Below are 27,789 nucleotides of genomic sequence, written 5' to 3' on the forward strand. Positions count from 1 at the left end.
TGGTTTCTTAGAGAAATCTGTAATTCCATAGATTACAAACAGTGCATCATCTGACATGTCAGTCAAAATTAATCATTTGTTTTAGAAAACTAAGTTTCACAGTTACATTTTGTTTTATTTTATTTCTACTTCTATTCGTTACCACTAGCTTTGGAGTCGCAGCCCCATTATCAAGCACTATTAAATAAAAATTATACAAAAAGAGTATGTTTCAAAGATATAAATTTGATTAAATCACACTATGTATATAAATATAATAGAGGGAAACATTCCACGTGGGAAAAATATATTTAAAAAGAAAGATGATGAGACTTACCAAACAAAAGCGCTGGCAGGTCGATAGACACACAAACAAACACAAACATACACACAAAATTCTAGCTTTCGCAACCAACGGTTGCCTCGTCAGGAAAGAGGGAAGGAGAAGGAAAGACAAAAGGATATGGGTTTTAAGGGAGAGGGTAAGGAGTCATTCCAATCCCGGGAGCGGAAAGACTTACCTTAGGGGGAAAAAAGGACAGGTATACACTTGCACACACACACATATCCATCCACACATACACAGACACAAGCAGACATTTGTAAAGGCAAAGAGTTTGGGCAGAGATGTCAGTCGGGACGGAAGTACAGAGGCAAAGATGATGTTGAAAGACAGGTGAGGTATGAGCGGTGGCAGATTGAAATTAGAAATTAGCGGAGATTGAGGCCTGGCGGATAGCGAGAAGAGAGGATATGCTGAAGGGCAAGTTCCCATCTCCAGAGTTCTGACAGGTTGGTGTTAGTGGGAAGTATCCAGATAACCCGGACGGTGTAACACTGTGCCAAGATGTGCTGGCCGTGCACCAAGGCATGTTTAGCCACAGGGTGATCCTCATTACCAACAAACACTGTCTGCCTGTGTCCATTCATGCGAATGGACAGTTTGTTGCTGGTCATTCCCACATAGAACGCTTCACAGTGTAGGCAGGTCAGTTGGTAAATCACGTGGGTGCTTTCACACGTGGCTCTGCCTTTGATCGTGTACACTTTTGAAGGCCAGACATACCAACAATTAAAGGGAACAGCCATGGGTACCAGGATGGCCCCCTCGTACGCCAACCTATTCATGGGTCGCTTAGAGGAAGCCTTCTTGGTTACCCAGGCCTGCCAACCCAAAGTTTGGTACAGATTTATTGATGACATTTTCATGATCTGGACTCACAGTGAAGAAGAACTCCAGAATTTCCTCTCCAACCTCAACTCCTTTGGTTCCATCAGATTCACCTGGTCCTACTCTAAATCCCATGCCACTTTCCTTGACGTTGACCTCCACCTGTCCAATGGCCAGCTTCACACGTCCGTCCACATCAAACCCACCAACAAGCAACAGTACCTCCATTATGACAGCTGCCACCCATTCCACATCAAACGGTCCCTTCCCTACAGCCTAGGTCTTCGTGGCAAACGAATCTGCTCCAGTCCGGAATCCTTGAACCATTACACCAACAACCTGAAAACAGCTTTTGCATCCCGTAACTACCCTCCCGACCTGGTACAGAAGCAAATAACCACAGCCACTTCCTCATCTCCTCAAACCCGAAACCTTCCACAGAAGAACCCCAAAAGTGCCCCACTCGTGAAAGGATACTTTCCGGGACTGGATCAGATTCTGAATGTGGCTCTCCAGCAGGGATACGACTTCCTCAAATCCTGCCCTGAAATGAGATCCATCCTTCATGAAATCCTCCCCACTCCACCAAGAGTGTCTTTCCGCCGTCCACCTAACCTTCGTAACCTCTTAGTTCATCCCTATGCAACCCCAAACCACCTCCCCTACCCTCTGGCTCCTACCCCTGTAACCGCCCCCGGTGTAAAACCTGTCCCATGCACCCTCCCACCACCACCTATTCCAGTCCTGTAACCCGGAAGGTGTACACGATCAAAGGCAGAGCCACGTGTGAAAGCACCCACGTGATTTACCAACTGACCTGCCTACACTGTGAAGCGTTCTATGTGGGAATGACCAGCAACAAACTGTCCATTCGCATGAATGGACACAGGCAGACAGTGTTTGTTGGTAATGAGGATCACCCTGTGGCTAAACATGCCTTGGTGCACGGCCAGCACATCTTGGCACAGTGTTACACCGTCCGGGTTATCTGGATACTTCCCACTAACACCAACCTGTCAGAACTCTGGAGATGGGAACTTGCCCTTCAGCATATCCTCTCTTCTCGCTATCCGCCAGGCCTCAATCTCCGCTAATTTCTAATTTCAATCTGCCACCGCTCATACCTCACCTGTCTTTCAACATCATCTTTGCCTCTGTACTTCCGTCCCGACTGACATCTCTGCCCAAACTCTTTGCCTTTACAAATGTCTGCTTGTGTCTGTGTATGTGTGGATGGATATGTGTGTGTGTGTGCGCGCAAGTGTATACCTGTCCTTTTTTCCCCCTAAGGTAAGTCTTTCCGCTCCTGGGATTGGAATGACTCCTTACCCTCTCCCTTAAAACCCATATCCTTTTGTCTTTCCTTCTCCTTCCCTCTTTCCTGACGAGGCAACCGTTGGTTGCGAAAGCTAGAATTTTGTGTGTATGTTTGTGTTTGTTTGTGTGTCTATCGACCTGCCAGCGCTTTTGTTTACACTATGTATATATTAATTAATGTAATGCACAACAGAAAATTAATCCCTACAAAGCATACAATGTAGTTTCAGTTACAAATAGTTACATAACCTACAAGCACATACTCTACTATGTTTTATTCTCTGTAGGGATTAATTCCAAAACAAGTATGTTATCAGCTACATATCCACAAATACAGGTCTCCTTCAAAAATAATAGAGAAGATCATGAAATATAAAGTTAGTATGGTTCCAGCCAGGTTTCCTGGCCCTGTGACTTTCTGTTTTTTGTTTCACATTTGAAACTGGCAGCTTGATAGCTTTAATTTCTTTGTCTTGGTTTTCCACATGTGCTTCTGTGGAAGACAAGTTACTACACAGTTCACTACTGTGTTGTATGTTTGCAGGCTCGAAAAACATGACTGACGTTAACAAAACGGCGTGTTTGCAAAAGCACTCATGAACACAGTTGCCACTTCCAGTTTACAGTGTTGTGAGGGTAAAAAGATTTCCTCATCTCTACTAATTTCTCAATCTCAGTGGCAATGAGATAGGAAACACTGGTGGATTCCTAACACTTATAAGCTTTATTGCTTTGGCATAGAGGATTCTGTTCGTACCTTGACTGCCTGGATTTTTTTTACCTTCAATGAATGTTCGTGACTCCAAACAGTGTGATTTCCAGTGCAGTTTATTCATAACAGTGGTGATGAACAGAATACTCGAAGTTCATTTGCCACATGTAAGCTATGTAATTTAAGGTGGTGTGCCCATAGTGTTATCATTTGGAACACTTCACTGGGTTTAATGTGCAGTGCCATCTTAATACACACAAATATAGCATTGTTATATTCTAGTAAGACTAGTGTGTTGGAGTCGCAGCTGTTTTCTCAAGTTTCATACTGCAACAATATAACTATCTTCCCAGTTGTGTCAACTCTTCAGATATCCAACCCCATTACACCTCCGCATGAGCACAACACCAGAAGTTGAAGATTTTGTGAAGCTCCATACATATTTGTTACTTGCCAAGCAATTTTGCCTTTTGTAATTGAGTAACATGTGAAGAAGCACAAGTTTCTAAGCCACCTTACTGATCTATGGGTTTCTTCGATACACTGAACATCTTTTTGAATATGAAACGATAAGATATTTTCAAAAGACCTCATATCACATTTAATATCATGAACATATTCTCATCCCAGACATCACAGCAAACAACTGTAGCACTTCAACAGCCATCCACTTCACTGCCATGCAGCATACGTCTATGTTTCTAAAGTTTATATCATCCTCAAACCCAAGTGTTCAAGTGAAGAACTATGCTCCCTATGACACAATGTTTCACCATTGTTCTCTGCAATGATTACTGAAGCATTCACAGAACTTACAGTTACAGAGGATTGGCAGTATTCACAATTACCAAGACCAGCACCCACACGATGTAAGGCATACTGCTATCTTTGCTGTCATAACTTATTGACACAGTACTCCTTACTTAACAGCTGGCTCCTGGAACTTTTGGAAGCAAGAACACTTTTCCTCTGTGAAAGCACTGTCTTGCTGTATAATAACAATGCCGCAGTGCTAGGAGTCATACACAGCCTTGGCGTGGGGAGTGGAATCAGTGCTGAGCTACCGCACAGAGCTATCATATGCAGTAGGAAGTGGAATTAATAGTTAGTAGAAGAAAAGTGTTTCAGTTAATCTGTGGAATGGCACAAGGGATTAATTATGGGGTGTACATATGGATAATGAAAAAATTTCCCAGATTTTCCAGTTGAAATACTTTTTTCCCTTGCTGAAAATACACTATATCCCTAGTGAAAGCAAATTTTGTGTGTGTTAAGTGACAATATACCTTCCCTCGGAGCTGTAAAACTTATTAACCCTTTGAATGCTGAAGGTTTCAAACAACAGCATAGAACTTTCGAACATTACGGAAATGAAACCCAGCAAAAAACAATGTGTTTTGATCTATGATGCACAGCAATATTTACAATGCATAAATAGGAATTCCACCAACTACAGCACAGTAGATTCCGAAGCACTAAAAGTGAAACTTTGGTGTGCTTTTGTCAGCTATTATAGCTCATGTCATGTGATCTTGCCAGCCAATGACAGCAGATATTGAGAGCATAGAACACATGTTGTTGTCAGCCAACAGCAATGTCACTGTTAAATAGTGCAAACACACAAAGAGGAAAAGTTAATGGCTTAAATTAATTTACATACAGCATAGATATAACAAAAGCTAAGCTTTCACACACAACACTGGTCATAAATTTTTAGAAGGTGTGATTGGGCAGGGCCCTAAGAACATGGCTTAAATTGCAGCAGCTGAATATTTCTGACAAGCCTGATTATAAATTTCACTGCTGTGCACAGGATATTTTGTGGGTTACCTGGCTGAATACATGTTCTGTTGAGCACTTCAACCTTTCCATAGGAAAACCAATTACATGTGCAATTTCTCACGAACTTGCTTCACACTTTTTTTAAAGGATAATTATACTTTTGCCACCATTATTGCACAATTTGTAATCCATGAAAGAACTAAAACAAATATGAAAAACTAACCTTGAAACTTGACCTTTTCTAGCACATGGTACCCTCGAAGATATATCAAACACAAATGTGCCAGTAAAATATTAAATAATAGCATATATGATTCATCTTCTGGGCCTGAAATTTTTCTTTGTGGTTGGTTCTCAATGTTAAGTTCTGAATGAGAGTCTAAAGCTCATTGATTTAAGAAACTCATCACACATTCTCACATGTAATGTCATAGCAATGTGCAAATGTAAATGTCGCACTCATCAAAACGAGACCCTGGAGAAAGGCACTTTGAAAGCAGTTTGTTGTTACAGACACTTGTGTGTGCATTGTGTCACACAGTGTCTTGTTGTGGTAAATGACACATTTTCATTGAAACTTAAGTTTTACTTTGGTATTATTCTCTCGTTTATGCCTTATTGCTGCAGTATTATTCTGGGGTAGTGGGCTAAACTAAATTTTTTTGTTAGAGTTATCTGTTCTTACCAGTCAAAATTACAAAAATTTAATCAAAAACTAAAATGAAAAATTCCTGGGTTTTTCTAGCTGTCCGGGACATATACGCCCTGAATTATGGTTGATACTGGGTCATGTGTGAGATTCAGTAATTATTGTGGGGGAAACATACTGGGAGTAAAACATATATGAAGAGGCGTCCACAATCAGTTATTACTTGTTTAACTAATGTGGAAATGCAACAGCTACTGTTACTTCAGTGTGAATATAAAAAACATAATTGTTAATTACACTGGAAAAACTTAGGCATTGTTAGCACAGTGTGCTACAGTGTGGAACAATACAGAGTACTTTGAATTGTACTGTTATTACTTCAATTCAACTTCAATATATGAAAAGTGTAAGAGACATATATCCATAGTAGGCACCTAGTCAGGTTATTTTGATAATTAAGTGTGATTCCATGTAAATCCCCCATATATTCTAGTCCGATAGCCACAAAATAAACATAAAAAGACATTAATTCAAAGGACTGTGGGGCTTCACAAGGTTCACCACACTTGTATGCAGCCAACAAAGACTGAGCTCTCTGAGGCACCAGCCATTTGCCATGATCCACCATGCAGAAGGTTCATGTGGGTTAGTGAATGCCAGGGATGTAGCTAACAATGCCCACACTCTATTTTCAAAGACATACTATTTCTGATATAAGAACAAAACATACCACACACTCATCTGCCGGATGAAAGATCAATGGTCTCTACTGTGACTATGGCCAATGGCTCTGCCACAGTGGTAACACCAGTTCCCGCCAGATCACCAAAGTTAAGTGCTGTCCGGCTGGGCCAACACTTAGATGGGTGACCATCCGGTCTGCCGAGTGCTGCTGGCAAGCGGAGTGCACTCAGCCCTTGTGAGACAAACTGATGAGCTACTTGACTGAGAAGTAGCGGCTCCGGTTTTGTAAACTGACAAACAGCCGGGAGAATGGTGTGCTGACCACATGCCCCTCCATATCCACATCCAATTATAACTGTGAGCCAAGGATGACACGGCAGCTGGTCAGTACCGATGGGCCTTCATGGCCTGTTCGGACAGAGTTTAGTTTAGTTTTTTACTGTGGCTATAACCAACGAGCAGGCATCAATGATTAAGTCTAAATGCTTTTACAGGGTTAAATGTGGCTTGTGTGTGGTGGCACATGTGAATATGATACATTTTGTATGTACTTCAGTACTGTTCACTGTTATCACATCAATTAGTTTATTTGCAAATGTTGTAATTACACAAGTAACAACAAATTATTATTTTATTTCATAGAAGAGGCAAGAGACTAGATCCCACTGATTTATAGAACTGCTCCTGTAGCATGGGAAGGAATGGTTCATTCCCAGATGTTTCTACTCCTGTCACTATCTACCCAATATCCTGCATACATCCTTTGAATTTTTCAGTGAATTTAGAAATACCTAGTATAAGAGATACTTAGTTATCAAACCTACAATAAAACCGAGTTCCCAATATTTAATCCAGAAGACAAAAGAATGACAGGCAATTCCAGAATGGTTGGCTCTACAAACAATGTACTTACTGCTTTTTTAATTCCATCACAGTCGTGGCAAAATGGTAGGAACCACCATCTGGGAGATCTAACAGAGAGAAATGTTCATTTAAAGTACTGAAGAATAGATATGTCAACAGTTCATGATAAGAAAGAAACAGAGTAATAAAAAAGTACAAAGTACAAGAAAACTAGAACTTCACTGGGAGTATTTCGAAATTAAAAATGCTTCTTTAGAAATTTACCATTCACTTCATTTAACAAAAGATTCCACACCAAAGATTTTATTCAGTAAATGTATGTGATACTCAACTCTCGCATACAGAACTGTAGTTATTGGGATTAGCACAACTCTTCAGCTGATGAACTAGTCACATGAGGACTGTTAAGGAAATGGGTTTAACAAAAATGAATTTACTACTAATACTAGAACAGCGTCACACAGTATCTATACAATATACTTCCTACTCACACAAAAATTGTGGAAGAGTTTGGAATATGGATAAATCATACACACATTATGTAGTATCATAACGCTGACAAATATTCTGAGCCATTTTGGTGACTAGTTTCGCTGCATTCAGTTAGTACACCACCCATCTCTCCGCCCACCGCTACGAAAAGGAAACAGCAGCAGCTGTAAAGAACACTTTGGCATGTGAACCGGTTATGATACAGCATCTGAAAACATAATGGCAGCTGTTTCTTCGCATATACAAAAACCTGCCAGTACATTGCTGCTAGTGCAGATATTTCACTGCTTGCCAAAAGCATTTACCCTGTAGCTGTTCAGATCACTATCCGAGTGCATTTCTTACAGTGATGTGCTACAAAGACCATACCCTATGCATCATCTGCCATCAGTGACAGAGGTTCATTAACGATAAAAATGTAGTTATTGGCAAGAAGAAAGAAGAGATACGGCATATTCCTTTGAATACAGGACCCCCACTACATGCATACTTTCACTAGTTCTATCTCTTGCTCATAATTATCCAGAGATATTTTGTAACCAGTTATGGATGTCACAACAAACTTTCCACATTTTAAGTACACCTGAATCAGAAACAGTTGAACAGATAGAGTTACAACATAACATTGCTAACATAATTTCTGTTTGTTTTTGGGGGCAAAAACAACTAGGGTCATATGCACCCTTGTCAAAACTGGGGTACACAAAGACAAAGAGAGGAGTTAAAAACGACTACATGTTAATCCCAATTGATGGAAGAGAAGACAGCTAAAAACAAGGACCTGGAGAAAGGTCTGTAAAATATGTCATAGAGAAACGGAGGTCCAGAACTAAAAGTTAAATGGCCTTTGCCGTATTGCTCTGACAGATAAAACGTGAAACATGGTCGACACCCCATGCATCGTTCACGAAAGCGCTGATAACCTCAGAATGCAAACACAAACGAGAACATAAGCGGTTAAAAAAGGGCGTTCTGTCAGGAAATGGCAGACCATCAAAGGCTGAGTTCAATGAGCACAAACTGGTGAAGGAGAACCACTTACCAAATGGTGATGACTAAAAAGACTGCCAGATACACAACCTAGCTAAAATGATCTCCTCATGGCAAGAGGACCGAGAAGAGGTCGTCTAAGTCACTGAGAGAGGCTTAATAACCCAGAGCTTGTTCCCATCTGACAGGCGGCAACACAAGAGGCCATTGGAGGGAATGTAAGAACTAGTGGGCTGTGGTACGAGAACTGTAGCCTTGGCAGCAGCGTCAGCAACCTCGTTTCAGCCGACGTGACCAGGAACCCATACAAGCATCACGGTGACTCCAGCATGAGTGACAAAGTGACAGCTTTCCTGGACCCGTTGCACTAAGGGATGGACGGTGTATAGCACACAGAGGCTTTGAAGGGCACTGAGAGAATCAGAGCAGATGACGATTAGAAAAGCCTGTGTCGCCGGATGAACTGCATGGCCTGATACAGGGCGAAGAGCTCTGCTGTAAATAATCAGCAGTGTTCCGGAAGCTGATACCAAAAAAGTCTTTGCCAATGACGAATGCACATGCGACACCATGGTTAGCCCATGAGCCATCAGTATACACAAAGGTATAATCGCGAAGTTCCACGCAAAGGTCGTGAAACAAACTGACAGAGCGTGGCTGGAATAGTGTCCTTAGAAAGCCAACAAAGGCCAAGCTGGAAACGAGCCACCACACGAAGCCAAGGTGGTGAAGCATCCACACCCACTGTGAAAGTTGCAGGTAACATGAAGTTAAGCTGCTGGAGCAGGAGCTGAAAACTAACTCCAGGAGGTAACAGAGGGACGCACCTCATACATCATCAAAGAAAGATACATAGGATGAGTAGTCGGACATGGCAGACAAAAGGCATGAGTATCTGCTGAAGAGAACAACATGCCAGTATGACAGCAGTAATTTGGCAGTTTCTGTATACAGACTCAACTGGGATGCCACAATGGTAGATTGAATTTAGATGGCGTAAGATGGACGGACGTGCAGACACACAAAAGTTTCAAAAAGACAAGGGATCAGTGCAAATGGAAGAGGGTGCAACATTGAGGGATCAGGTGCAGTGGGCAGCTAAGCAAGACACATGGGGACCAAGAAAGTTTTCCATCAAGCACAATCCCCAGGAATTTTGTGGTCTCAGCAAATGAACGAGCAAAAGGCCGAAGATGTAAAGATGGTCAAAGAAACTCATTGCGCCACCAGAAATTGAAAAGACCATTTTGTCTGTAGGAAAGGAAAAGCCATTGTTGATGATCCACAGTTAAAGACAATCAAGAAATTGCTGAAGATGCTGCTCTCAAGGAGACAAATCCACAGAGAATTACAATAGATCGCAAAATCGTCGACGAAAAGGAAGCCGGACATGTGTGGCAAGAGAGGGAGCATAATAGGTTGGTTGGTTTTGGGATTTGATGGGGGCTAAACATCGAGGTCATCAGTCCCCTGTTCCAAACACACATACTTGCAAAAGGCCTACACAGTAAAAGCGTAGCCTCTGCACCCAGAGGGAGGGAACACCAAGGGGTACAGAGCTAAAATGAACACCGCAATATCACAAAATAGAGGACACTTAAAAGGAGCAGAGCAAATAGTTGACTAGAGTAAAACAGACTACAGTGGTTGATGGATCTGGTAAAAGGTCAACCACTCAACTACAAACTAAGAACCTCCAGCTGGAAACCATTGATAGAGGTACCAACACAACTTGTTAACATAAAAGACACTATTTTGGTATCCACGTCACAATTAAAGGACACTGGAGTGGGTGGAGCCTGAGAGAATCATGCGAGAGTGCCCACACTAGAGGAGTGATAAAACCCAGCTGCAAGGATAAAACGTAAAACTGAGTCAGCTATAGAGGCATCGTCACCTAGAATTAAAATACTGCCGCAAGGGGGCTAAAAGAGGGCAGTCCATCAGAAGAAGGACCACTGTCCGCCCTGCATCACAGCGATACTTGGGCGGCTTCTCACAGCGAAGGAGATAGCTGTGGGTCAACCACGTATGTCCAATTCGGAGACGGCAGAGAACAACTGAGTCACTATGCATGCTCCTCAAGGACGAGTTCCATACGGCCATGGACGACATGACCATGCGGAGCTTATTTGGCGTGTTCAAGACAGACCATTCAGAGCTCCAGACATCACAGACCTTGCGATGTAGGGCTGACGGGAGGTCTCTTTCCACGAGACCAAGCTCCAGGGGTGGCGAAAAGGTGGCCTGCTTGGCCAACCGATCGACACGTTCGTTTCCTGGAATGCCTATGTGGCCTGGGGTCCACACAAACGTCGCTGAATGACCACACTCGGTGAGAGCAAAAACAGCATCTTGAATACCGCACACCAAAGGGTCCCGAGAAAAACACTGGTCCAGTGCTTGCAATCCACTCAGGGAGTCACTGCATATGACAAATGACTCCCCAGGGCAGGAGGAAAGGTGAGCAAGTGCACGATAAACAGCAACCGGCTCTGCAGTCAAAATACTGCTCCCACAAGGCATGGAATGCTGCTCAACGTAGTCACCGTGGATGAATGCAAACCCAGTGCGTCCATCGACCACAGAACCATCGGTGTAGACTACATCTGCATCGCGAAACGAGGCAAAAAGAGTCAGGAATTGTTGGTGAAGACTGGCAGGTGGAACGGAGGACTTGGAGTCGCAGGACAAATCCAAGCAAAGCCACAAGCAACGGAGGGACCAAGGAGGGGTAGAAGAAGAGGGCTGGAAGGACTGAGGAAGGGGAATGGACTCAAGTGACGAGAGAAGGGAACGAACGTGGACCGCGATTGGGAGACCCGACCTAGGCCGCCGTCATGGGGAGGGGAGTGCAGAAGATGGAAAAAGGAGCCTGCGGTTTGGGTGGTCGGGTGAAGCATGGACATGGGCGATGTATGACACAAGCAACTGTTGTCGACGGAATTGTAGGGGAGGGATTCCAGCTTCTACAAGAAGGCTAGTCACCGGACTAGTGCGGAAGGTACCTTTCGCCAGTCTGACGCCACAACGGAGAATCGGGTCGAGGATCTGCAATGTTGAAGGTGCTGCTGAATCGTACACCACGCTCCCGTAGTTGAGACGGGACTGGACTAAGGCCTTATCGAGCTGTAGGAGGGTTGTTCATACAGCCCCCCCAAACGGTGTGGCTGAGGAAGGATGTTGAGGTGCCGCCAGCACGATTGTTTAAGCTTCCGAAGATGAGGTGTTCAAGTGAGCTGAGCATCAAACAGCATGCCAAGGAAGTAATGTGTCTCCTCAATACAAAGGAGTTCATTGGCAAGGTAGAGCTCTGGATGGAGGTGGACCGTTTGACGACAACAAATGCATCACTCGGGTCTTAGAGGTTGAGAACTGAAAACCATGGTAGGATGCCCAAAAATATGCCTTACGGATAGCTCCCTGCAGCTGCCGTTCAGCGACACTGATGCTTGGGGAACTGTAATAAAGACAAAAGTCATCAACATATAGAGAGGAACAGACAGATGAGCCCACCGCAGTAGCAAGACCATTATCGCCACCAAAAAGAGGGGAACACTGAGAACCGAGCCCTGCGGGACACCGTTCTCCTGAATATGAACAGAGCTAAAATAAGTGCCAACTCTAACCCGAAAGGAGCGATTGGAGAGAAAATTCCATAGAAAAATCAGATGTGGACCCCGTAAGCCCCATTCGTGCAGCGTAGCAAGGATATGATGGCGCCAGGTGGTATCGTATGCCTTCCGAAGATCAAAGAAAACAGCAACTAGATGTTCTCGCCGAGTAAAAGCTGTACGAATAGCCGACTCTAGCGAGACTAAATTGTCGATTGCTGAGTGGCCCTGATGGAAGCCCCCCTGTTGCTGGGCCAGGAGGCCCCGAGCTTCGAGGATCCACATGGGCCGCTGACTCACCATCCGTTCCAGGAGTTTACGCATAACATTGGTAAGGCTTATAGGACGATAGCTATCGACCACCAGCGGATCTGCACCAGGCTTCAGCACCGGGATGGTAACGCTATCCTGCCAACGAGTTGGAAAAACGCCCTCCAGCCAGATGCAGTTAAACAGGGCGAGTAATTCACCCTGACAGTGCGTCGAGTGATGGCGAAGAAACTGGTTGTGAATTCGGTCTGGACCTGGAGAGGTATCGGGGCAAGCTGTAAGGGCACTTTGGAACTCCCATTCACTAAATGGGGTGTGGTATCATTCGCAACGGTGCGTGCGAAACGACAACTGCATACGCTCAGCCTCCTCTTTAATGGCGCAGGAATTCTGCACTGTAGCCTGCTGTCGCGGAACTATGAGCGAAGTACTCTGCCAGATGTTCGGCGATGGCGATTGGGTCAGTACAAAGTGTACCCCGAAGAGAAAGACAAGGGACAGAGCGACAGACACATGAGGGCAAAAGCCAAAAATGCGCTGAACCTACGACCACACCTGAGATGGGGAGGTGCGAGAACCTATGGTGGCAACATATCGTTCCCAGCAGACCTGTTTGCTTCGCTGGATTAACCAGCCGAGCCCAGGCCTGCAGCCATTTAAAGGCAACCAGATTCTCGAGGGAAGGATGACGCCGGTGTCGTTGCAGGGCTCGTCGACGGTGCCGGATAGCTTCTGCAATTTCTGGTGTCCACCAAGGGACTGACTTACGCCTTAGGGTACTTTGAGAACAGGGGACAGTTGCCTCGGCAGCAGAAACAATGGCCATAGTAACCTCGTCCACTGCCAAATCAATGTCACCAGGAAGTGGAGCAATGGCCATAGTAGCTGAGGTGTAGGCTGCCCAATCAGTTCCACAAAGAGACCAACATGGCAGCTGGTCAGGGGGGTTGGGACTGAAGAAGAGAAACCAGGATAGAAAAGTGGTCACTACCACAGAGGTCGTTGCGAACCCTCCAACTGAGGTATGGAAGAAGACCTGGGCTACTGAGAGAGAGGTCAATGGCCGAGTATGTGACATGAGTCAAGCTAAAATATGTGAGAGCACCAGTGTTAAGGAGGCAAATGTCCTGCTGTGCCAAGAGAGCCTCAACGTTCCTACCCTGGCCCGATATCTGGGCCCCACCCCATAAAGGGTGGTGGGCATTAAAGTCCCCCAAAAGGAGGAATGGTGGGGGGAGTTGGGTGAACAAGGCAGCTAGGTCAGCAAGCGGGACAACCTCATCCGAGGTAAGGTAGAGGGAACAGAGCATAATAGGGTTAATGGCTACAGCAAAGAGGATGATGCTCAGGACAGAGACCTGAGTCACCCCATTTTCCTGGATAAAGGTGTACAACAAAGCAGAACCCTCACATACCTTGAAAACTGTGTTTTAAAAACTACTGAAGGAAATGGGGCAGGCAGCCTCTGAAGGCCCCACATGTAGATAATACAGAGGGTACCAGCTCTCCAGCATGTGTCTTAGGCTTTCTCCAAATCAAAAAACATGGCCACAGTCTAGAATTTCTACAGAAAATCATTCATGATATGGGTTGGCGCACTCAAAATCCACGTCATTCAGTGGTTAGCAAATTGCGAGACTCAAGCCACCTTACCAGCTGGACACAAATCTTATGTTCAATCACCTTGTAAACACAGCTGGTGAGAGAAATGGGGCAATAGCTAGAAGGAAGGTGTTTGTCCTTACTAAGCTTAGGTGTGGGTATGACAGTTGTTTCATGCCAGTATCAGGAAAACACGCCATCTGCCCAGATGCAATTGTGGTCCTGCAATGTCTGAATGTGAACATCATCTGGCCCTGGGGTGGAAGATCAGGATGAAGTGAGATCATTATCTAGCTCCAACACAGTGAAGGAGGCATTGTAGCATTCACGATTCTGAGAGGAGAAGAGTATCATCTGAGCCACCTCCACTCGTTTCCGATGGAGAAAGGCAGGGTAATAGAGGGTGGAGCTCAAAATCTCCACAGAATTGCAACCTAAGGTGTTGGAGATAGCAATGGAGTCCACAACAACATCATCTGCTATGGTGAGGATGGAAACTGGGGAATAGACCTCTGTCACAGAGAGCCATCGGAGGCTGGCCCACACAATGGAAGAGTGGAAATATTATTCTTACTAGTATATGAAATCCACCTACTTTTTGCTATCTTGATCTTGAAGAATGCGACGACACTGTGCACACAACTGTTTATAACAAATATAGTTCACCATCAGAGGATTACAGTTAAAAAGGCAGAGGGCATGTCTCCACATGTGAATTGCGCCGCAGCACGCCTCACTCCACGAAGGGACCAGACACGGTGCAATAAAGATGACGTGTGAGGAATGGAACATTCAGTGGCAGTAAGGATAACGTTCGTAAGGTGTTCTAACTGGTCATCACAACTGGGAAAATAATGTTACTCGAAGATAACCAGGGAGGAGTAAAGCCTCCAGTCAGCTTTCGAAACCTGCCAATTGGGGTCACACTTATGTGGGGCAGTAGTCAGCAATCGGATAGCACACAGAAAATGGCCGCTTGAGTACGTGTCAGAGAGAATGGTCAAGTCAAGACAACGTGCAAGCTGGGCGATGCAGAACGAGAGGTCCAAATGGGAATAGGTGTGTGTGGAATCTGAAAGGGACATGGGTGTCCCAGTGTAAAGCAGATGAGACTGAGTTGATAGAAGTCAGCCAAGAGGGACAGATTCTGTAAGAACCCCAAAGGGGATGGTGTTCATTAAAGCCTCCGAGTAGGGAGTTCACCAATAAGCTGGAGGATGTCAGCCCTGGTGACACCGAATGACAGAGGGCTGTAAATGTTGCAAAAGGAAAGGCGGATCAAGGAAAGAAAATGCGGATGACAACAGCTTGCTACTCTGTGTTCAGTGAGATGGTTTGACTATGGACGACAATCTGGATGAGCAGCACGACTACCCCATGCAATGGAATGCCATCTTCAGGAGGAGGGGCGAAGGTCAAAGCAGACCGGATAGAAATGCGGGAGATCAAAGCAGTTGTGAGGACACAGTTTTGTTTCTAGGAGGCAGAAAATGAAGGGAAGCTTTGATTCAAAGAGCAGCTGTAATTCCTCCTTGTTGGATCAAATGCCCTGAACATTCCATTGTTGGAGTCATGGCGGGGAAAGGCGAGGAGGGAAAAGATGAAGGGTTGTCACCTCAGCACTGCCAGCCTTCAAAGATTCATTGCTAGGGAGCTCAGAGGCTGGAAAATTCTGTTCCACGAGACCTACAGAGTGACAGCAGTCTCTGTGGGTCAGTCTGTGGATTCCAGGGCAGAAACAAACTTGGCAGTGTGCATAGGCGAAACGGAGGTCAGTTGGGTGAGGGTATCATGCAGTGACACTGTGGGAGAGGATCTACGAGCCAGGGAAGAAGACAATTTGTCTTTCTTTGGCACATGACTCAGATGCTTGTTGGCTGGAGGTACGTAAAAAGTTTTCGGCCAAATATTCCTTCTTTCCTTTCCGGCCTGCCAGTTGTGTTGCAGGTGATTTCATCGCTGGAGGTGAATATTTGGTGGCTTGTTGCCCAGCTGGAGGAGAAGATGACGGGGATACTACCACGACACTGGACAACTTGACAGCTGCAGTGCTGAATTTGAGGTCACAAGCCAGCGTGGCCATGTTCTGGGTGGAGCAAGGCATAGCAAGAATAGTATATTAAGTGCCAGATGGTAAAATGCAGGGCTTTCGACTAGCCAACAACTTGCGAGCGATAGGGTAAGGCACTTTTCCGTTCGCCTGGATGCCCTGGACAACCCCCTCCTCAAGATACATGGGACATTCTTGAGACGAAGCTGCATGGTCGCCATTGAAATTGATGCAGCTGGTAGAAGGTGGCAGGCAACAACCTTGTTAGCATCCCTACCTCAAGAAACATATTTGGCCATGTTTTGATACGACATTCGAGTGTGTTTGTAACATTGACACTGGTAACAGCACATCGGGTTTGGAATGTACGGTCGGACCACAGTGACTTCGTAGCCTGCTTTGATCTTTGATGGAAGCACTACTCAGTCAAACACGAGAAAAAGAGTGCAGGTAGGCACTAATGTTGCATCAACCTTATTCACTGTCAGATCATCGAGCAGCCTAGTATAGATAGCATCATGAGAAGAATTCAGCATTCGATGGGACCCGACACGAACAGGATAGCTGTGGAGCAGTGAAGCTGCAAGCAGCTGTTGGGCTTGAATATCACAATTGGGCTCAAAAACCAAAGTGCCATTACATAAAGAAGAGTAGGATTTTACATGGCATGCAATTGCATCAACACCTTTCTGTGTAATAAACGGGTTAACTACAGCAAAGGACTGATCATCTTCAGTACATGATACCACGAGAAACTGAGGTGTAACTGGGAAATTCTTGAAATCTTTAGCCTCACTCCGTTTACATTTAATAGATGTAGTCCGAGATGGTGACAGGCTCATTGAGAGAAAATCACCCAATTGCCAGTGTCTTTAATGGAGCACTACTTCCAACTGGGGGCCCCCACCTCAGGGGGACTCACCCACCTTGGATGATTGTTCACACCTCAGGTCACATCACCCTCACTTCTGACAGAGGGACCAATTGACAATTTGGAAGGTCACAGCTCAGGCCATCACCCCTCCCTGGGCCTGGTCTGAACCAGGGGATACATGCAAACCCTACCTGTTGATCCGGGAATTGTGTGTTACCTACTCACCTGCTACACGTCAGTCATGTGGGTTGGCCTTCAGGAGCACACAGGGAAGAATAAGAAAGAGAGGAGTCTCCAATGCTGAAGCAGAGGAAGGACAGGATATGCAGAACAAAGAAAGAAAAAACAGTGGAAGGACTGTTCTGATGCCAAGCTACTGGAACTTCAGAACTCATTCCCAAAACTATCCCAGCCATGTTTCCCAAGGGACGGGAGACAATAGGAGGAGGACAGACATGCAGCACAGAAGTGGAAAAGGTTCTGTAAAGGCTGGGGCCACATAGTAGCCAAGAGCAAACTCACTGAAGAGTGGCGAGTGCCCAGGGAGGAAATTTTTCTATGCTTACCTTTTATTTATTGTGCATGGTCTCCTCCTAAATAAACTCTCTCACTATTGATACACCACTCCCAATGCCATTTGCACTTCCGGAAGCAGTCTTGGTACAACCCTTACCAGGTCACGCAAAGTGCCACCTGCAAATTTTCTTTTATCTCGCCTATTGTTGCAAATCTTCGTCCTTTCACTGGTATTCAACTTTGTGAATAGAAATGGTCCACAGGGCCCAGGTCTGGAGAGTGGAGAGGATGAGGCAACATAGTTATTTCGTTAGTCATGCACCAACAGGGACAAATGTGCTGGTGCATTACCATGTTGCAAGAGACATGAATTGCCTCATCTCATTTCAGGCCGTTTCCTTCTCACATTTTCTCGCAGGTGTGTGTACACATCCTAATAATACTATCTATAACAGTTTGTCCCTGTAACAAAAATTCATGATGAACTAAGCCTTCAAATTCAAAGAAAACTATCAGCATGGCTTCGATATCTGACCTGACCAGACAAGCTTTCTTTGGTCTTTGAGAACCTTCCCAGACCCCCTGTGGAGACTAAATCTTGGTCTCAACATCATAGCCCTAGACCCACATCTCATCACCAGTTATGATGCTCTTATGGAACATCTCGTTCTCATTTGCGCAATCCTAAAGTTCCTCATTCACAGCTTGCAAGGCAAAGGTCTTTCTGGTCCTGACACATGAGCCATGGCACGAACTTGGCGACAACACAACACATTCCATGACACTGTGTCAGGATTTCATAACGTGATCCAACTGAAATGTTAATTCTTCTGCAATCTCCTGAACAGAGTCTTCCATTGGCACACACAACTTCATTGATGTTCCTGAAATGAGCACCATCAGTAGACATCAAAGGGCATCCTCAACGAGTCACAGCTTTAACTTCTGTCTGGCCACTTTTAAACCATGTGAATCATTCTTAACACCAAGTACAGCTTACGCACTCATCACTGTAGGCTTCCTGCATCATTTGGTGTGTCTCTCTAAAGATTTTCTCAAGTTTCATGCCAATTTTAATGCAGACGCATTGCTCCTCAACACTGCCATCATGTAATTCACAAACTGTGCAACACAATGTCCTCGATACAGCACTGAACAATAACTAACAGACATACAACAATGAAACTTTTGGCAGTTACACATTCAACACAAGTGAGTGTAGGGATGCCAGCCGCATTTTGCTCCGACATACCATTGACGCAAAATTACAAATGTTCCAGAATTTTTTGAACAGACCTCGTACACATTAGACAATGAACAAAAACATAAAAAGAAAACAGGGTGAGTATGAAGCGTTTTCCTGATTACAAAACTTTATTTCTAAGGAACTACGCTAAATACAGCTATACAGTTTGTTGGTAATGGTAGCTTACATCAAAGTTTTATGGATGGTGAATTACTTTTGAAAACATTATCCGAAAACTGTCTTGAGCAGCTAAATCGACAGCCAACGCATAATGGAAATATTTTAGATCTGGGAGCCACGAACAGACCTGACCTCATCGACGGTGTCAATATTGAAACACGGATTAGTGATCATGATGTTGTCATTACGATTATGGTTACGAAAGTTAAAAAGTCGGTCAAGAAGGCTAGGAGAGTATTCTTATTAGAAAGAGCAGATAAGCAGTTGTTGCCATCCCACTTATTAAATGAATCTACTTCATTTACTTCCGGTACGATGGATGTGGAAGAATTATGGGCAAATTTTAAACACATTGTAAATCACGCATTGGAAAAGTATGTGCCGAAAAAGTGGGTTACGGTCGGAAAAGAGAATGCTCAGGAAGCAATGCCAGTTGCACTCAAGGTACAAGAAAGATCGGGAGAATGAGGACAGGCAAAAGTTAGTTAGAGATTCGTGCTGCTGTAAAAAGAGCAATGCGCGAAGCATACAACCACTACCACCGTCGCACCCTAGCAAAAGATCTTGCTGTAAACCCAAGGAAATTCTGGTCTTGCGTAAAATCGGTAAGCGGGTCTAAAGCTGAAATTTTAAATTTAGCATTTGAGAAATCTTTCATGCAGGAGGATTGTACAAACATACCGCTATTTGAGCCTCGTACAGATTCCCGTACGGAGGACATAGTGATAGACATCCCTGGGGTTGTGAAGCAGCTGAATGGGTTGAAAATAAATAAATCGCCAGGATCTGATGGGATTCCAATTCGGTTTTACAGAGAGTATTCTACTGCATTGGCTCCTCACTTAGCTTGCATTTATCGCGAATCTCTTGCCCAACGCAAAGTCCCGAGCGACTGGAAAAAAGCGCAGGTGACGCCTGTATGTAAGAAGGATAGAAGGACAGATCCTCCAAATTACAGACCAATATCCTTAACAAAGATTTGTTGTAGGATTCTCTAACATATCCTCAGTTCGAATATAATGAATTTCCTTGAGACAGAGAAGTTGCTGTCCATGCATTTGCACGGCTTTAGAAAGCATCGCTCCTGCAAAACGCAACTCGCCCCCCCTCACGGGAGGGGGAGAGAACCTCTATCTAGCATAATTTTTTATCAAATTTTTGCAATCAAGTTAAGTCTTTATGTCCACCTTATATAATGTGGATCCCTTTCATTCTGAAGTGTGAGTGACCTGCCCTTCCTTTTTAAGCTTCTCTGACCAATCCCCCTCTCTTTACCAAGTTCCACCAGATAGGGTAGTGTCCCATATTTTCATATGTGCTTATCAACAATACTGATAATTCACATACTTAAGGTAGGTACTGGCCTGCATTTCTCTGTATCATAATTTTATATTTTTCTCCAGTGAATTTTCCTTGATACAGAAAGTATAATGTATCCACAAAAATAATCAGTTTTTGAAAATTCAAAGTAACTGCACAGATTAAAAAATCTACTCACCCAGCGATGGCAGGAGAACACACATATAAAAAGTATTAGTACGCAAGCCTCTGGAGCCAGTGGCTCCTCCTCCTCCTGGCAGAATGGTTGAAATAGAAGGAAGAGGAATTTGGAAAAGTCACCAGACCCACAGGTCAGTGGAGACTTAGTAAGCAGGATGAGAAGGCTGATCGGAATCTGGTGGGAGCTTTCAGAGGTAGCGGTCCTGTCCATAATATGTGCTCGCTTGTGTGAATGCGTATGTATTTTCTTGGCCGAAGAAGGCTTTGGCCAAAAGCCGTAATGTGTAACAGTCTTTCCATCGTACTTGTCTACAGCTCAACAGGTTTTCTTCATGGTGAGTAGCAATCTATCATTTTCCTAATATTGTTGATATTCCAACTTGGAGTTTCCATTTTTAGACACACAAGAAAGTTTTCCAGCATATTTCAACAATATTTTCCATCCAGTTGAGGTGTTCATCCCATGTTACATCCATGTTTTTCACTGGTTTTTGATAATGTACTGGAATACCGTAGAGAAGAACAGGAGGAAACTGTTCACAGAACTCAAAGTTTTAATTTCTAATGAGATTCTAAAATTAGTAGGGAATTTTTCATATTCATCTAAGTCCCAGGTTTTGCATCCATCTTACTACTGAGAAAGATTATCCTTCATATGGACAGTAGCAGTGTTGACATCTTCAGTTCTGGCACTTAGGTAAAGCTGGATGTACAGCTTAGAAACAATACTTGCAGGACGAAAGAAGTAACAATACATCATTCACTTATGAATACAATGTAAACAGTGGTGAACCTCCTGAGGGACCAAGAGCCCAGGACAACTTCTCATTCCCAAAGACAACATGTTGCTGTCTGTTTCTCGAGTAGATTTCAGACCACTTCAGCATACTATCTGACAATTTTAGCTGTTGCATTTTTCTGAGCAGTATAAAATGCTTTGCTGAAGTCTATTAGTTCCATATGGTGGCCTCGCAATTGTCCATGCCCCCCCCCCCCTTTTGTCATCAGTTACCTTAATTCAGTGTTTGTACTATGGTGTTTACAAATGCCAGACTGATTTTGTAACATAAGTAGTCAATAATTTGGTAATACACAATCCCTTGGCTTAGAGTATAGCTGATAAGATACTGACTGGTCGGCAATCACAAAGTTATAGTGTTTTCATTCTTAAGGATAGGTTGGACTGTGGTTTTCCACGACTGGTATATTTTCTATTCACAAGAGAAAAATTAAATATGTCTAATGACAAGTAAGACAGGTATTCAGCTACCTGAAACATTTTTGTTCTTTGTTATGCTGATACTGTTGTTTATTGCTTCAGAAGAGATTCTCATTCTCACTTGTGTTCACCACAATGAGTTTTAATCGGGACGTGCCGTAGTTACGTATGTAGTGCAGGGATTCTTTAGGGCAATAGCTCTATCCAGCACTGGCTTTAACTAGTGTTGAGAAAAATTCATTCTATTCATCAGATGATACCTGAAAAATCAGTTGCTGCTTTTTCTTTTCAAACATTTAAGCTACAGAGATTCTTCCAGAGAATCTCAGGCATCATATAATGTATTCCAGCTTTGGCACATCTGTGAGAAGAATCCCTATTGATCATCATTTGATGTAAGTCAATTGTCAGCCAAGGAGCAGGAGCGTCCAGTTTTTATTTATTTATTTATTTATTTTCATACTGTGAACTGTACATACAGGACTGCGTTTGTCATACAAAGTTTTGAGCTATCACTAACTTCTTGCAATCAAATGTGAGTGCTCTCATCCTTTGAGGCCACTGGGTTTCTGAGGAGTCAGCTTTCAGTGATTTCCAATCAATATCTTTAATGTTACTACAATTTATACGATGTGATTTGAGCTTTGGGGACTGTGAGGAGTAGACAGGAATATTACATCATGTGCTGAGAGGTCTGGAGCCAAGGTGTACAAAACATACCACTCCAAATAAGTAATGTGTATCACTGCTTAATCTTACCTACGAGTGATACAACAAAAGCTGTTTATATAGTAAAAATCTTCAGCATGGGATGATAGTCGCAGCAACTTAGGGAGAGGAAATTCCTGCTGACGCAGAAATAAGTATTCCCTGGAGTTGTGCACTGGAGTTGGGCAGAATTCCCAAGAACTCTTATATAAGCAACAGGAAACTTGTGACAGAAGTGAAATGACCTTCTAGAATTAATTACTAATCTTGTATTTGGAAGAATTAAGCTGTTCAATTTGTATGTATTTAAAGAGGAGGAAAGTACATCTCATTTTATGCTTCAAATAGTATGGAAAGTTAACTCATAAAAGTAGCATAAGAGATTATATTTTTAATTGTAAATGCATTATTACAGCCTTTGTGAAGAAGTCAAATATCACCAAGGGAGATACATGGTCAAACTACAGTTATATAAACTAATCATGTTCAAAGAGCTCAACTATAAAGGTTTCTCCTATATCTCTTACTTTGGCTACCTTTTTCATTGCAAATTATACCCTGAAGATGTGCATTTCAACTAGAGAATACTCACATTATTGCAGATAATCGATCTTCTAAAGTTTATTGAGAAAGTAGTGACTTTCAACAAGTATGTTCTTGTCTCCCTTTTCAATGAAATATTCATGTCAGCACTGAAGTGAATGTAATTTTGATGAAGAAAGTCATCGAGCTAAGTTTTGGAAGCTTACGGACAAGACCAGTTAAACTTCTGGCTTTGTATACTTATTTCAATGAAGGTGAATTCCACCCATCTTTCTATCTTTCTTCATTAGGGTTCCATGTGCTCACAACTTTGGGCTTTCAGTCAGATCGCATATAAGCAACACCCTAGCAGCATTTGTCCAATCTGTCATCCCTTCCGAAGAGATGCGTAATGGCCGCTCTTTTCTTTATCATACTTTTATATTTTTCTCCAGTGGATTATTAACATATGCAAATTATATACACAGTTTCAGACAAGTTACAGACAGTTTGATTGTGTCAAAGTTTTGTTGTTGGAAAAGAAGGCCCAGTTCTTCAAGATGTGCAGATATGGATTGCAAATTACAATGTCCACCAAATAGCTATGCCAAGTGCTTCTAGGCAGCCTTCAGGAGGCCATCTGACAAGTTTGCCTCTACCTTAAGTGATGGACACTGACCCACATCGCTCAGGATTGACCACAATGTCGCACACCTCGTTTGTGATCTCTGAAGGAGAGAAGATCACAGAGCTAAAGTCTTCTGAGATTCCAGATGTAAGGTAAATAGGAGGAATATTCACTGGGAGAAGAGATGGGTAAAATAGTGACACATATGAAACAATTAACCCTCTGTCACACATTGTACAGCTTAGCATGGCAAGAAAAAGTAGGACAATTTACAGGGCCAATTGCACAAGCAGAGAAAAGTATATTTCACAACTATAAGGCTGCATAAAAAGCTACAAATCAATTAGAAATCAACTTAATGACACTGGTTGTAATTTTTCTCATTAGGAGTTAACATAGCTAATAAAGAAGGTGAGAGTAATGTAATCAAGTATCAGCAATAATCACAGTTTTACTATTACAAACAGCTAGATGATTTTAAAGAAAAAGAAAAAGTAGAGACATTAGCAGAAATTAATAGTAAGAAATAACTACATATAAGACTAATGTAGACAACTGGAAGCTGTATGCTGTGAATCTCGTTTCCTGCAGGGCATCGCCAACCACTGGATAGGATGTTATTACATTCAGCACAGTGGCGGAAGTGGTTATTGCAGTTCCATCAGATAATCACTGTTAGTGATTAGGGGGAAAGGAGAGGGTGAAAATAGCAAATATTTATATCACATTTCAATGTATGCTGATAGCACTTGGGATTGTACCAATCTTTTATTTCCATTTGTGATATTCAAGAATCTGAAGTCCTTAGTGTTACCAGATCAATCTGTCCCTTTTTTCCTTCTTTTTTTAAACTTTGTAACTTGTTTTCTTCTTCTTTTCTCAGAGTTTTAATTTCAGTTAACCCTTTATATATAAAAGATGCAGAGAATTTTTTTTTTTCTTCTGGTTTGTCCTCATTATATAGACTTAGAATAATGATGATAAATGTTTTAATTGTAATATTTATTCATTACATAAAAATTACAGAATGTTGCTTGAGAGCAACATTGCCAAAGATTGAGACTGATATACTGAAATTTGGAGGCAATCTACTTTCTGCTTCACTTCAGTTCATTCGTGATAAATGTGTCCATAACCAACTTATTGTCTTTATACAAGAGAATATCAGTCTCCTGATACATACAGCTCACTGCGGAGTAAAAATGAATGGGTCAACCTAGTATGGGCAATACAAAGACTGCAGAGGATGGTAGATTTCTGACGGTAGAGGCAGAGGTAGGAACATCACACGGTTGAAGTCTCCTTGATTGCATGAAGTTTACTAGACAAGGAGTTAGTCTCCCAAGAGTTAGCCCACGACTGAGCAAAAAGGGATTTGATGTAAAGCTGTAAAGCCACCCCCAGAGGGGTCATGGAGAACGGGGCATAGGTGGTCTCCCCCCCCCCCCCCCCCCCCCCCCCCCCCCCCCACCAGCCAGATGATCAGCAAGTTCATTGCCTGAGATACCTACGTGGCCAGGAACCCAAAGGAAATCAACCAAACAAGCAGCATCACCAAGATCAGTGAGGAGGTTGTGGAGGGCAGAGACTGAGGGGTGGAGGGGAAAACTGAGCAATAGCCTGAAGGCCACTCATTGAGTCCATACATAACTAAACTCAGCTGAGGGAGGACTGTTTATTAAAATGAGGGCCTGATAGATGACCATCAATTCTGCACTACACACTCCACATGTAGCATGCAAGAGATGGTGTTCTGTGCCAACAGAAGACATGAAGGCATATCCTAGATGATTAGCAGATTTAGAGCCACCAATGTAAAAAACAATGGCATCCTGAAACTCCCATTCCCACAAGAAGATCCATCCGAATCCCTGGCTGAGGAACTAAGGAGGCGCGGAGGGGGGAGGGGCCAAGAGAGAACATGTGGAAGAGGACAAGCAGGGGAGATGGAAGTTACGGTGGAGAGAAGTGAGGCGGAACCCAACCAGTAAACCCATCCGAGAGCAAGCAGCTGGCATGTGATGGCCCAAAGCTGGAAAAAGAATAGAATAGGAGGGGGGAGCAGGGGAAGATCAGATAGTGATGGTATATGAAACCAGCAGGTGGCAGCACCAAATTGAAAGGGGAAGGACCCCAGCACCAACCAGAAGACTATCGACAGGGCTAGGGTGAAAATTACCAGTGACTAAACAGAGGCCACAATGGTGAACCAGGCCCAAGAGGAGCAATGTGGAAGGGGTGGCTGACCCATAAACTTGACAGCCATAGTCCAGACAGGACAGAATTAATGCCCGGTGAAGGCAGAGAAGGGTCAAATGATCTGCAACCCGAGACGTGTGTGTAAGGAAGCCAAGGCCGTTGAGTTTACACAAACAGCCAACCTTCAAATGACAGATAAGGAGCAATCAAGTAAGCTTGCCAAAAAGAAAACCCAAGAAATGGAACTGGGGAACCATGGTCAGGTGTTTGCCATTGAGGTAGAGCTGTGGATCAGGATGGATTGTAGTAGTACAGCAACGAATGTACCACCCTCTACTTACGGGGAGAGATCTGAAAACCGTGTGTGTACGTGTCCACGCGGAATCGCACCAGATAGCACACTGGAGCTGCTGCTCCGCACAGGCCAATGAGTGGAAGGTATCCCAAATACAGAAATCACCCCTATACAGAACTAGTGTGACCAACGATCCGGCAGAGTCCACAAGTCCATTAATAGCGATTAGAAAAAGGACACTTAATACTGATCCCTGTAGAACACCATTCTCCTGAGTCTGCAGAGAGCTGAGAACAGTGCCAATCCAAACTCAGAACAACCAGTGGGACAGGAACTGGTGAATAAAAATCAGTAGGGGGCCCCACAGACCTCATCCATTGAGCATAAAGGTGGATGTGATGGTGCCAAGTTGTGTCACAGGCTTTACGAAGATTGAAGAAAACTGCAACAAGATAATAAAATGGCAGCACTGAAAAAAGGCCTGACGAACTGTGGTTTCTAAAGGAAGCAGATTATCAATCCGAGATCAGCGCTCCCGAAAGCCACACTGATAGAGAGATGATAGATCCCAAGAGTCAAGGACCCAACTGAGCCGAAGCACCACCATCCATTCGAATAACTTAAACGGAAAACTGTTCAGGCTGATGGACTCTTTAACTATCAAGGGACAACAGACCCTTGCCAGACTTAAGGATGGGAACCACAAAACTGTCTCTCCACAGTGAGGGGAAAATGCCTTTGAGCCAAATATAGTTAAACGCCTGAAGGAAATATTGATCTTGCAGAGAATTGAGGTGTGGAAGCAATTGGTTATGGATGGAACCAGGGCCAGGAGCTGATCATGGGAAGAAGAGAGTGCCAGACAAAACTCCCATTCAGTAAAAGGTTCATTGTAACATTCAACCCGACAAGGGGTAAAACATAAGCAGGAAGCTCCAGCCCATTGCTTCCAGAGGAGGAAGGCCGTACAATAGGAGGCTGACACCAATGCTGTTGTAAAATGGTTCATTAGGTGTTCTGCGAAAACTGATGGATCTGTACACAAAGGCCACCTGGAAGGGCAAGGTCCGGAATGGATGACTGCCGCTGACAACCATGGAGTGTACACAGTGTAGCCCACACCGGTGATGAAGGGATAGAAGAACCCAAAGAGGAGACAAAGCTTTCCCAACATGTCCATTTGCTCTGTTTGATTAAGCAACAGGCTTTGGTGCAAAGACATTTAAAGGTAATTAAGACCGCAGAGGCCATGTGCTGCTTAATATGCTACAAGGCACAGCTACGATCACAAATGGTAGCAGCAGCAGCAGCAATAGCTGTACTCTGTCATGGAACTGGAAAGGCAAATGTGGCCCGTCAAATGGGGAATGGCAATGCTGGCAGCAGACATTATCTTACTGGACAGATCAAGTACTCCATCAATGGGTCATTCCACATCAAGGGGACTAGGGGTCCCCAACTCAACTGTCTCCAAATCTAATTAAATTTTGTGTGAAGATTCTATGTGGTCTTTGATGTTTGTGTACCAAATTTCAGTCCAGTATCTTCAGTGGTTGAATGTTTAGGGGCTTTTCAATAGAGGCTACTCATCTTTGCAATAAATACAAAGGTGTAAATGTGCCAAGTTTGCTAGGCTTTGCTTTAATAGATATAGATACATTTTTATGCTGAATCACACCATGGCAAAAATTAAGGATTTACCAACATCTAAGTATAGATACAAGCC

At 43.6% G+C, this 27,789-nt stretch overlaps 1 protein-coding gene across 3 annotated transcripts in view; it reads right to left on the reverse strand.

The window, feature by feature from the left end:
• LOC126094590 (lipoyl synthase, mitochondrial) overlaps positions 1-27,789 on the reverse strand; it is a 133,562-nt gene that overhangs the window by 70,795 nt on the left and 34,978 nt on the right. For all 3 annotated transcript variants that reach the window (XM_049909058.1, XM_049909057.1, XM_049909055.1), the window contains exon 4: positions 7,208-7,265. In XM_049909058.1, coding sequence (XP_049765015.1) covers positions 7,208-7,265 — 58 coding nt within the window. The remainder of the gene's footprint in view (positions 1-7,207; positions 7,266-27,789) is intronic.

This window comes from Schistocerca cancellata, chromosome 8 (genome assembly GCF_023864275.1).
Source record: "Schistocerca cancellata isolate TAMUIC-IGC-003103 chromosome 8, iqSchCanc2.1, whole genome shotgun sequence".
NCBI classification, from domain to species: Eukaryota; Metazoa; Arthropoda; class Insecta; order Orthoptera; family Acrididae; genus Schistocerca; species Schistocerca cancellata.